At 37.6% G+C, this 13,131-nt stretch overlaps 1 protein-coding gene across 11 annotated transcripts in view; it reads left to right on the top strand.

Annotated features, from left to right (window-relative positions):
* sox6 (SRY-box transcription factor 6) overlaps positions 1 to 5,825 on the top strand; it is a 135,518-nt gene extending 129,693 nt beyond the window's left edge. For all 11 annotated transcript variants that reach the window (XM_071488591.1, XM_071488587.1, XM_071488584.1 and 8 more), the window contains one exon: positions 365 to 5,825. In XM_071488591.1, the coding sequence (XP_071344692.1) occupies positions 365 to 671 (307 nt within the window). In that variant the 3' untranslated portion in view covers positions 672 to 5,825. The remainder of the gene's footprint in view (positions 1 to 364) is intronic.
* The last annotated feature ends 7,306 nt before the right edge of the window (positions 5,826 to 13,131 follow it).

Here is a 13,131-nt window from a genome sequence, read left to right as displayed (position 1 = left end):
AGACAAGAGCAGCACTAACCACGTATTGGTTTTATGTCACCAATAAACTGGGTCGTGTTTCTGAACAGCTCAAAACGGGAGCTGTCAGGAGAACCTCTCTTTTCCCAAATCATTTTCACAGAGCTTCTGGCTTCAAGCAGACTGCTGTGGGAAACCCCTAATCCAGCCATCTCAGTTTAAGTCCTGCAACAAAAAAATACATATAGTTTTTTCACCCTACTACCTTAAGCAGCTCCCTGTCTTTCAGCAACACTTTAAGCTTTCTTTCCATCCGTTCTCTGATCATTTTTGAAGGTCAAATTTCTGTCAAAAGTAAGTTGTGAAAGTATGATTAATGTATATTGTATCTTTCTCCTACATCCAGACAGCCACCACAGATTCCCATCACTACCAGCGCCAGTATGGTCTATCCTGGGGCCATCACCATGGCGACCACCACACCCTCACCTCAGATGACATCAGAGTGCTCGAGTGCCTCCGCGAGTCCTGAGCCATCCATTCCTGTCATTCAGAGCACCTACAACATGAAGCTAGAGCCCAACACAATGGCAAACAACAGTGAGCCGGTCAATGGCGAGGATGAGATGGACATGTACGAGGATTTTGAGGATGAGCCCAAATCAGACTATAGCAGTGAAAATGACACACAAGAGCCAGTCAGCGCCAACTGAGACCTCTTTGATCAAAGAGGCCAATGGAGACACAACACTCATACAGGAGGACGCCCAGAGGGCTAGCCTGATCTGAGGGAATGAGCAAAAGAAAACAAAAACTACACCACAAAGGTTTAAAAATGTTTTTAAAAAAATAATAATAATGTATCATTTAGGAGCCAGCATGCAGATGTGGCTTCATCAGAATCGAAAGCTATTTGGTCTTAAGTGTTTCTTCAAGTGTGTGAAGCAGTTTGGTTGAGGTAAATTTTTTTTTTTTGTTTGTTTCTCATTGTTTATTTTTTTCATTGTGATCATGGACATGTACACGATTAGTTTATTGCCTAGAACAAAAGACGGAACTTGAAATTGAACATTTGATATTTGATACATACATCAAATATTAGTATTTGATATAAGATTTGAATCTTACAGTAATTTACCTTGTTTTCCTCTTCAATTAGATAATTTTGATATATTATAGAACTGTTCAAGATGGGAATAATATACTCACTCAGGTATAGTGTGCCAGCCAACAGCTTGTGAATGTTTAAAATCAAGAGTAAAATATTAACAGTAAAAAATATCTCAAAATTCATAAGGGGTGATTCCAACTTAATATGGAGGGAAATTACACATTATTATTATTATTATTATTATTATTATTATTATTATTATTATTCATGTTTTTGTTGTTGATTGTTCTTATAAAAGATTTAGTGCAGAAGTGCCAAACATTTCAAGTTGTTTCTAAAATCTTCAAAGTCTTTTGGGAGAGGCTTCATGAGTCTTAGACAATCTCTTGATCTCTTAATGCAGCTTCATTATCCAGTCTTTCTTTAATTTACCCTAAGAGAATAAACAAATGAAACTCAGGAACTTGGAGGCAGCAGGCTCTGCAGGAGGTTACAGTATGTGACATCTTGGGTTGGTAGCCTCTGATGCTAGCTGTTCTCCAGGGAGTCCAATGCAGTGATCATCAATGAAACCGGCCAGCCCTTTCATTTCCTCATCCCAGTCCACACAGAGCACTGTGGCATCCTTCACTCATTTCCAGCTCTGCAACCCAGTCTGACTCACCAAGTTCTTAATCAGAGTGATTGTAATCAGGCCAGAATGCTAAAAGGCCAAAGGCCTCCAATCTGTGGGATTGGAACAGCAGTGAAAGGCAGCTTTGGGGGCATTACAACCTCAAATTGATGTTGTACAATGTGTTGCTACAGTATGTTCTCTTAAACACTTTAGCCCCATTTGGACGGCAAGTTTAAAGTCTTAGGTCTTAGAACTTCATGTTTTTTCAATCTTAATTCTTTTTAGACATTGTAAATCTTGAACTGACACTAAGAAGTCTTAAAGCAGAGCACAGTCATGGGGTTGATGCAATGAGTTGATTACTGAAGCAGTCTTAAAAGAAGTGCCAGTTTGTGTGGATATTTCTAAACCAAGAGGAAAGACTAAAATCATATTTTTCTTAAATAACCTTGTCATATACATTTGACAAAGGTGACTTAAAAACACAGATTTTGCACAAATGCACTTACATATTCACTTCTTTATTTACTTACATCTTTCTGCCACCTTGAGCCTTATTTTATTGTTCCTAATAATCTCAGCTTTTAGAATGCACTTATCTCTTGCATTTAAAGAAGACATCATGCAATGACTCAGAAACAACAAGAACAAAGTCTCTCTCCTAAAAAAAGCTGACAAGCAGTGACCTTCTGAAGACTGCAGCTAGATAAAGCTCCTCTAGCGGTCAAGGCCTTGATGTTGCCAATCAGATCCTCTTTACAGGGCAGAAGGTCTAAGTGGCTCCCCTCCCTGCCATGCCCTGCTCTGACCCCTGCCTGTGGCAACCTCAGAACCCAGGGGGCGCCATCTGGCTCAGAGAAGGAGAAAACACCAGGGAGGGGTGGGAAACAATAAAGATGGGGTGTGTGTCCCTCATTGTGCTCTCCATCAAAGTGCTGGAAGTAAGGCCTCAACAGGGCTCCCACCCTGGCCCAATCACCAGGCGCTGGCGAGCAGATGGAACAAGTACATCAAGCTGTGGGGGATTATTAAAATGACTGACGACTGGGTATCATCTGAAATACAGCATTATTAATGCATGAGTCCAGCTATTCCCCTCCCTTGCCCTTGAACCTGTCCATTTCAGAATGAGAGCAGAGCTTTTGGAAGGATCTGAATGGCTGATCACTGTATTTAACTTTTAAGATCCCCACTGCTGGTCACTGCATTTTTCTCCCAGCTCTAATTGGTACAGATGGCTCTTTATATCTCTTTAGCACTGTTATCTTCTGTACTCGCATTGTCAATACCCATTCAGTGCTGACTTGCATTGTTTCTACTTCTTGGAAGCATTTATATTAAGTCTTGTAGGTTTTTTTAACCACCACTCATTAATAATTCCTATTTTTTTTCCCATCACATCTTTTCTACATTGTTCTCATTTTGAGGTACAAAAAATTTTAAGGATGCTCTCCTACAAACAAACCCAAGTGGATTTCCTTCCAAGTCAACCTGTTTGGTATTTTTAAGCTGTTTGCTCCTGTTTGCTGGTGGTTAGATTGATTTGTATGTGACTGTAAATATTTTCATGACCATGCCACATTGCTTTAGTTGGCTGGTAGTTAAAAAGGACTCTTCACAGAACTGAAACTTGACTGTGCTTATATAGTGAAAAAAAAAAAAAAAGACAAAAAAAAAAGGAAAAAAATGACAAGAACTCATGAGGAGACGATGTTTCATAAGTGTTATAAGCACTGGATATAAATTGTATTTTTATCAATTCTGATTAATGTGAAGCTGTTTGAGGAAAAACACCATGAATGAACAAAATTACCCAGTTGGACTCAAGTGGGTTTGCTCTCACAGTTGCCAAATTTGAGTCTTTTTTTTTTTTGTCTACTTATTTTGTTTATTTATGCAAAGACACATGATGATGAATGAACACTTTCTTTAAGCTTCAGGGCTGCCTAGGGGAGACACTCAGCACAAGAAAGTGAGTAGAAAATTCAACAGCAGGCTCGGTTAGACGTGAAACACCAGACTTCAGACTTCAGTGCATTGTATATTGTATTTGAAACTGTAGAGTATCAACATATTGTATTTATTATTAGCCACTGCTGGCTCTAAAATTGTCAGTAAAACAACAACATGGACAATCAACGAAAAAAAAAAAACAGATTCGAAGAATTGGAGCTAATATGGTTTTCAGTGAATTCACCATCTCATTTAGATTTTATTGTAAATATAACATAGGAAATATATTTTTGTTCATTAGTGAAGTATAAGTTATGTATTTGGCTGTTCTATTTTATTTTCTTTTTTATGTTTTATTTTTGTACATGGTTTCATGTTTTTAAAACCTGACAAGTCACTGTACCTCATGTAGATGCTGAATTTTTCTGCTTATTGGAAGAGAGCAGTATTGGACCTGAGACAGAGAGAAGCACCTCACTTGCTTATGTTTTGATAACCTTCCCCGGACTATTCAAAGAACCAATCAAAATAAAAAGCTATACTCATTAGACTTGTTAACATAGAGGAGTCATTTCAAGTAAGGTACTCATTTAAACAGAAAGCACTTGATGTATAAGAATTATTCAGTGTTTTTTCCCAATCATGATACAATCTAAGTGGTATGCTGTATATCCTCACTTGTGTTTTGTGTTTATTACAGCACTCATTATGTGGCAAATTTCTTCTGAGGAGCTGATATCATCCGAAAAAACCTGCATGCATCTTGCTTGCATTAACATTATCACAATAAAACAAAGGTGTTTTTGTGAATGACTATTTCAAACACAAGTGATGTTTTTAGATTTTTTTGCTTTTTTTTTTTTTTTCTTTAAGGTGGGAGCGTGCAAATATTTATTTGTTTTAATGTGGCAAAACGCACCGACATAGTGCAGCCTTCTTAGTTAATTCTCTCCTTGCCATGTTTTTTTATGTTGCTGATTCTTGATGAACATGTTCATGATTATCCAGCCATCTGCAAAGGTAGCCCTCACAAATGTTTTCTCCTAATCCACTTGTTAGACATGCAAATGGTTTGAATGAACAACTGAAGACAAAAGCTTGTATGCTGTTTCAACATTACTTACTGTAATTTGATTTTTTTTTTTTTTCTGTCTGAACTTTGTGATGTATATGGTGGGAATGTTCTCTGTGTTAATTTAATCAGCACAATTCACTGACATGCTGGACTGACATGCTAGCTGCTGTTCAGAAGTGTAAAATTTGATGTTCAGGGCAACATTTATAGTTGTCTTTGGTACTTTGCTTTTTAGAGTTGTCTCTCAAGCAACACTGTGTGTGGCTCTTCTATCACTGGAGCCATTGTTTTGAAATTGCTGGCAGCCTGATACAATTTTCTGCGTAGAAATCTTTTTTTTTCTTTTTTTTTTCCCTGGCAGGTACCTAGGCCCATGGCAAGTATTGTTTGGGTGTTATTAGAGAAATGAAATACATAGTGTCTGTTGCTGCTTTGAAAAAAGTTTATGTCTGAATATGTAAATAGTTTATCATAATATCTTGTACAGTCCAATGTAAAGTTTTTAATTCAACTTAAAAAAAAATGTTGCCATCACATTTGTGTTCACATTCTTCTTTATACAGTACAAAAGATCAATTATTTGCTAGGGGTATTATTGCTAAAATGAAAAAAAAAGTGAAAATGTTACTAAATTTTTTTTATGTTTGTTTTGTTTTGCTTGGCTTCAAAGTGTACACCAGCAAGTCTTTAGTTTCCATGTGCAGTATTGACGTGAGGTAAACTTAAGGTGAATAATTTTACAGTGGTGTGTGTGGAGAGAAATCTCCTCAGCTTTGGTAGTATTAATACACTATATCAAGTAAAAACAAACCAATGAGTGATGCATTTGGGTGCATCTAGGCACCACAGAAATGTGGATACTGTATATGATTAAATTATCCCCACAGGATCAATTCAGGCATATTATAATGTAACACCATTTTCTGTATGTCTCAGTCCATTGTAACAATGCAACAGTGGGCTGAATAACTGCCTGTTTAAGCTCATTTACCTCAAGAATTTCCTCCTTTTCTGTAAAAGAGACAGAAATTGTGTTACAGAAAGCTTCTCACATCACTCCATCTTTTGTACTGCTGTTGACACCTACAAATTAAAGAGACATTTTGTTTTAAGATTTGAGTAATTATCTTTATTGTGGAGGCATTCATCATATCATTTCAATCCATTCAGGTGTATGCAATGTAAGAAAACAGAGGCGTCAGAACATACAAGTTTCTGAATAATAAGGACAGTGAAAAAGTCCTAAAATTCTCATGAGAATACAATAAACCTTTGTCATACTTTCCTTCTCTTTTAGCTTTCTCCTAAAGGCAGAATGACCCCCACTTTATAAATCAAAATTACCAGCTAATAATTTCCTGTTGTTGATGCTCATTATTCCCAAGTATTTACACTGACCTCACATCAAGGTAATAGTAAATAAAGCTCAGAAACATTTCCTGAACATTGAATATGAATAGCTTCATTGTGCTTATCCTAATTATAATGTATTTATTTGTAAAGAGGTTTGAAATGGTATCTAAAAGCTTATTGCTTAATATTGGACATCTTTACTGTTGTCCTTAATCTGTCAACCTGTCATTACTAACAGTTGTTAATAGCACTATTAGTACTATGACATTATTATTAAAAACTTTTAAATTATGATATTACAATAGGTTATTGATATATTTACAGGTCAGTAATGCCTATAATTATTAATATCTGTAATTGTCTAAAAGCAAAAAAAAGGAGAAAAAATAATAATAACAATAACTTAGCATGTAATGAATAGAGTTAAAAGCATGTTTAGAGTTTTGTGTTTCCTATATTGTACCATAATATCCAAATACAATTGTGCAACTTTTGCTACAGGGCTGTACACACCCAATTTAAGTCTGAATAGAAAGTTGTTGCTTCTATCATTAAGTCTCTTTGCCCCATTTATGATGTCATTGCAGCAAAGTGGACACAACCTAGGTGAGACTTTTTGTGCCACGTTCCCAAGGGCTGATATTCTAGCACTGATGCATGATGAATATTTTACTTTGACATTTGAGAAACAAAACTTAACACGTTTGATTAATATGTGGACATGTATGTATGAAGCCATGTGCACTGTTTTCTCTCTACATTTTTGGACCATATCCATACACAACGTTCTCTCTCCATTCACTGGCCATTTCTGACATCAATGCATGTCAAAACAACTAAAGGTAGATTATGACTGACATTAGATTATGTTTGCCTATTTCAAACTATGAGGAGCAGAAGCCTCAGCTTCAGTGGTTATTGGGCGTCATACAAAAATGGCGCTGGATTGAAAAAAAATTTCAGGCACTGGTGGAAAGATGAAATATGATTCAGGAAGGCCAGTTTCAGTTTTTCTAACTGTATAAAGTTATCAAAGCAAGTATACAGAGTAAAGTATACAAATACTTTATCCTGATTATGCATTTATACATATACATACACTTGACTGGTCATTACACAGTATTGTTAGACAAAGTTCATTTTCATTGCAGCAAAAGTTAAACCTGTGTTTTTTTGCCAGAACCTTATGCACTGGGATCCGCACTGAGCCAGCACAGTGATGTGATTTATATAAACTAGTGGGCTGCATATTTTAACAACATGGTAATGTCATGTGAACATGGCATAAGTGCTGTCTCCCAAATAGTGGTTAACCCCTTGACAACACAGACACAGGTATACAAACATCACAGAGTGATAATGGCATCCCATGGAGGTGGGATACTGCAATTTTTTACATCAAGAAAATGCACAGCAGAGCCAGGCCCTGCACTACCAGCCTCTGACCTCATGTCAGCTGCAGGTGCAATGGGGGAAGTAATGGAAACATTACTGTTATTTGCCTGCTTGCCAGCCAACAAGCCTAACATTGCAAGGCACCACAATTTCCATCTTGCCAGGCTCCAAACTATTTACTTGGAATGAAACAATACCATCTTTTCTTTTCCAATCCAATGGTTTAGGCAGGATCAGAGGTATTTCAGATACAAGTAGTTCAGACCAATCAGCTTCACATGGGGAAAGAACTACCGGAAGTCACACAGGTAGCACAGGAGTAAAGGTCTGTGTGTGTGTGTGTGTGTGTGTGTGTGTGTGTGTGCATGTGTGATAACAGGGGAGCAGAACAATAATATATTTTATAATTCAACTTTTACCGATTATTGTTGACGTCTTAAAGATAGCCACTTGATTGAATGACGGGATGCTCACTTGTTTCACCTAATCACTCCAGAACAATATTCACTGTTCAAAGAAAAAGTCACTGTCCAGTCACCGTTCGATATTTTAATGCCATGTGCCGTTGTCACATAAGCAGAAACTCTATGAAGACTTAAACATAAAACTAAACTTTTTGATGTGTCCAGTGTGAGCATGACATAATGCATCACAAATAGAAACACATGAAACACATGCACAAACCAATAAAAAGGTAAACATGGTAATGTTTACCTTTTGGTAGCTAATTTAGCTAATGTAGCTAATTTAATCTTGAAAATGTAACGCGGAAACCACCTCTGTATTTCCTTCAGATATTACACAACATGCAGTTTGGCAGATTCAACCTGCAAAGGGACATTTACTCAGCAGCTGATCACTGAGGTTTGATTTCAAGAATGATCTGTGCAAGCTGATGTCCTAAGGATCCTTGACCTCCTGAAAGCAGACATTGAGGGGTAAAAGCTCAGTGTGTGTGTGTGTGTGTGTGTGTGTGTGTGTGCGTGTCTGCCAGAGCCAGAGGTCATCTTGAGAGTTGTAAGCCCAGACTATGTCCATCACTCTTCTCTGGATCTCTGCCATCTATTGCTCATTATCATCATAATTATTATGAGTTCTACACCCTGCTTCCTTTTTAAATAATGTCTTGCTTGATGCAAGGGGTAAAACATCTCAAATAAATTCTGAGTCTGTGTTATTACAAGTCAGCATACACTGATTTACAGTTCTTGTAGCTCTGTGTTAGCCGTACTTATCACCAGAAAAGAAAAAGAGAGTCTCTGGAACTAAAGTCTTTTAAGCATTTGGGGAAACTGTTTCATTTGTTGTTTGAATCAATCACTTTGTCTTTTATCATTGTTCTGTTTGCAGCCTTCCCTCAGGCATATGAAAGCTACAGTTTAACTGCAGTGTCTGTAATAGATGTCTGTGTAAGCGCGCTCCAGCAGTAGATGGAAAACTAGACATACACCTCTGCACAATAAATCTTATAGTAATTTTCCAAGCCTGCATGACAACTAATGGCATGGAGAAAAGCTCTGTGCTTTGTGTATTTGTCTTTGCATTATTGTGCGAGTGAGTGTGCACCATTAAAACACTGCTGAGTTGGTGATATTTTAATTGTGAATATGAGACATTTTTTAAATCTTTGAGCTGTTTTTGCTTTGCATTGTGCTATTAGATTTCTGTGTGAACCAAATAAGAGGTTGGAGGGAATAACTGGGAGCCTGCTGAGCTGTTTGGAGTAATGCTGCAGTTTGTAAGTGGCCTGTTTGGATGAACTGTCACTGTTGTACAAAGATGTGTATGTTTGAACAGCGCATATTAATTAATACAGCAATGCTGTCGTGTAGCGGCAGGACTGCTATTTCACAACTCTGATGACTAAACACCGGAGGGAAGGGGAGCAGTGAGGGGCGCCTGGAACAATATTTTACTCATTTGGATCTGCTCAATGCTACAGCCGTTGCACCCAGTGAATCTGTCAGACAACACCATTTCCCCGAGAACAGCTGCTATTTATCTGATTTTCTCATTAGAGTTGACTCATGACTTCATTGTACTGGCAGTGCAGCGCCTAGGTATGGCTCTTTAGAACAGCTGAGACTTGGTCTCCCTGATGTTACTGGATGTAAGGACATGTAACACCTGTCTATGTTCTCTTTTTCCTGATTTTCAGCCATCAGGTAAAATAATGTCAAACATAAAATTTTTACCCATATCTGACTCCAAGCTTGCAGAAAACCAGATGCTTAATATTCTTTACATGCATGTAACTTTCAGCTTATTTCTATCTACTTCCAGCACAGGTGAAAGAAATGATGTTGGGATTCATCTCAAGAGTCATCAAACATGTATACAAGAACAGTATGTAAGAACAGCTCAGACCCTTAGCAATGTTTTAATCCTTGGAGGTGAAGGACTTAGGAAATCTTGCTAATTTCACAGATGGTTTAAAATAGATTAGTGTGGAGTAGCAGCTCCCGGAGAAGGGCTGACCCACCAGGCTCCCTGTGCAGCTGCCAAAACCCTGCGCCTGATGCTCAGAAGTGCCTTCCAAAAGTCCTGCAAGGTTAAACTCAAACTTAAGCATCCTGAAATTCCATTCTTGTTGTTAGCTTTACTGCATCTTCAGTGAACTTCAGCTTTCTTTTGTTCCGTGTCTTGAATAGTTAATTTTCTGTTAATATTCAGTGAAAATTTTTGTTTCAGTTTTGGTTTTCTGGTTAAAGTATCTCAAGTATCATTCTCATTGGCATTTTCACATTTTCTTTTTTCAAGTAAATCAGAAGTCAATAGTCTAGTCATTTTGAACTAGAAATTTGTGGCCTTGGAAAAATAACTTTCTTCTTGTTCTTAGCTAAAACAATAACCTGGAGAACAAAGGATTTTAATTTGAAATCTATGTGCCCACTTGGCCACAGAAACCATTCTTACTTGTTATTCGTGCACATTCTCATTAGACATTTAGTACAATGCATCCCAGAGCCATTTTTTGTAATGGAATAAAGGAGTGAATCAGACTCTGCATGGTATTTTGAATAGGCCAATCCTGCTGCTAGAGCTGGGCTGTGTCCGAGTGGGCCTGACACAACTCTGGCCTGGCTGAAAAGGCCCAGCTTGGAGTTAATGTGGAAAGACAATGGCACAGGGTGAAAAACTCAACATGGTTTTGTTGGACTTGTCATTCTTTGGTGCATAGCTGTGAGGAGAGCCTAGGAACCATCTGAATGTTATTTGTGCTTTTTTGACCCATATTTGGGACAGCTTTCACAAAGCCCTTGTGAGAAGGTTGAAACAATGGAGAGGCGCTTTCAGAAGAAGGACAGGCCTTGACTTCAGCCAAACCATCTTGGACCTGCTTCACCGAAATGTGTTTGTCTGCAAAAGGCTGACATCACGGCACAGCTATTGGTTGATTTCAACTATCCTGGATATAAATTAATGATGGCTAATCCCTATTGTTCAATTATTATTTCAAGCATCTTAAAGACTTCAGATTACAATTTAAAACTAAAAAACAACAGCTGAAAGTAATGTCTATGCCCCTGTTTTTTAAAAAACATGGATGTTATGTGTTTGTCTAGAGTGTATTGCATGTCTTCTTGCGGAACTGAGATGATACTGAAAATGTATTTCTATCTATGTAAATCAATCAGATTTCTGAGCACAGTTGTTAGGAACACTGGGTTGCTAAATGAACTTTTGAAAATCCACATGGGACAATATTTCAGAAAATGTAATTTTGCATACTGTTTCACATCATTGCATCTCCTCGGTGCATTTGTCTCCCAAAGCATTTGACTGCATTTCTGTGGGGAAGAATAAATGCGTAATGTTTTTTAAAAGCATCTCTGCTCCCTCGGCTTTTTCAAGAATTTAACAAAATAAAGGTTTCTTGCAATATGTGTTATTCTCTCATAGCTACCACTCAGATCTCTCATGCATATGTGAATTACACACCTTTATGAATATGTAAATGTTGCGAGAATGCCTCATTAATTAGTAATTCATGCATTTTTCACAAGCCCAATACTTTGCCACTGTAGTCTGATGAATTATCAGCCAGAAGTTAAAAAAAGGGATTCATCATCACGTTTTCAGAGGTTTTGAGCTACATCTGTAATTTGTGTAATTCAATGAATATAATTTGCATTGCTTTTTATGGCGATATCGTTGCAGCTGTCTTGTAATATGATCTATGGATTTCTACTTGGATTCTCCAAGTGCACTTACAATCTTAACAGAAATATTTCACTATGTAGATGTTTGCTTACACCATTATATTCTGGTTGGAAAATTAAAATACAAGACATCAAAAGAATATATCATGCAACACATAGTGTATTAAACTGAAACCTACCTGTACAAGTGCTACAAATTCAAGAAGCCTCACAGATGCATCTTGCCCACGTGCACTAAGGTTTCCACCAGTGAAAATGTTATAGTACCTGAGTATTAGAGATGAGGGACAAAGTGTTGAAAATTATTCTGGTAAAAAAAATGTCATATTCTTAGGTTTTAAACATAAACAAGTACACAGAAATCAGGATTGTTTGTGTGTGTGTGTGTGTGTGTGTGTGTGTGTTTTTCTTGTAGGGATTAATATCTGGATAAAAGATGAGTCAGTCCCAATTCAGAAAATGTTATTGCCGACTATTTGAACACCTTGCAATAGTTCCTTGTTCACAGTTTTATTACACTGGCACAAACTAAAGTAGACTCACACCTCCACATAATTTCCAGATAATTACTCAGTATTCCCTGTAGGCTTTGTGTAAAATGTTCTTGTGTAATTTTTTACAAATTGATTGCCTAACTACCATTAAATTAATTTGGTTGCTTACACATAGAGCGAACAAATGACTTAGCTAAACACTACATCTCTGTGAGCTTACTTATTGTCTCTGTGCGTGTCCATGTAGGTGTGTGCTTCTTGCCTTATCTTGATATTCTCTTGAATTAAAGATACTACCTGTGTACAGCAGTGCTGTCTTGGGGTTTTCCTGGACATGTGGCTTTTAAATGAGCCCTCTTGTTAAATCATTACCACATTCAGGAGAGTTGCACACCCACCAAGAGCGAGTGCAAATACAGTATAATAGTGTGTGTGTATTGCTGGACCATGAATTTAACATGAAGGTATAGAGGCAGAAATACTTGGGGATGTTGCCTTTTCTGTTGGGGATTGAAGTTGAAGTCTGCTACCTTACGGATGCAGCCACTTTGTTCCTGCCTCCCTATTGGTTCAGGAATATTTTTATGTAAATGTGCAAGGGTGGAGGGGCTTTGTTGTAAACATGAGTGTACTCTGAGGAAAGGGTGCCAGGGGACTCTCAAGCAGTAAATGTGTGATGGCAGGGGGGGTTAAAAGAAACAAACAAATGTGTCATCATAATAATGTATACCACTTTACAATTCAAAAAGTGCAACATTAAATCATTCATCTGGATTATTTTAATGAAACTGTATTAGTTTTGAATAATGGGTTGTGTGGTGGGAGGGGTGAAGGGGTGAAGCGGTGGGGGGGTGATTTAGTGTCTTGCTCTCACTCAAGGCGCTCTCTGAGGTATGACAGTGAATCAACTTAGCTGGACATATGGATTGTGTGTACTGAAAGAGCCACTGGCTCATTCGCCCCCAGTTATTTTTTTACAAATATTGTATGTTCTCCACTCAAGTGAAGCAATA

Source organism: Trachinotus anak, unplaced genomic scaffold (assembly GCF_046630095.1).
Source record: "Trachinotus anak isolate AG129_WGS33_773 ecotype Australia unplaced genomic scaffold, CSIRO_AGI_Tana_v1 ptg000011l, whole genome shotgun sequence".
In the NCBI taxonomy this organism is placed as follows: domain Eukaryota; kingdom Metazoa; phylum Chordata; class Actinopteri; order Carangiformes; family Carangidae; genus Trachinotus; species Trachinotus anak.
This window is presented reverse-complemented; position numbering and strand designations above follow the sequence as displayed.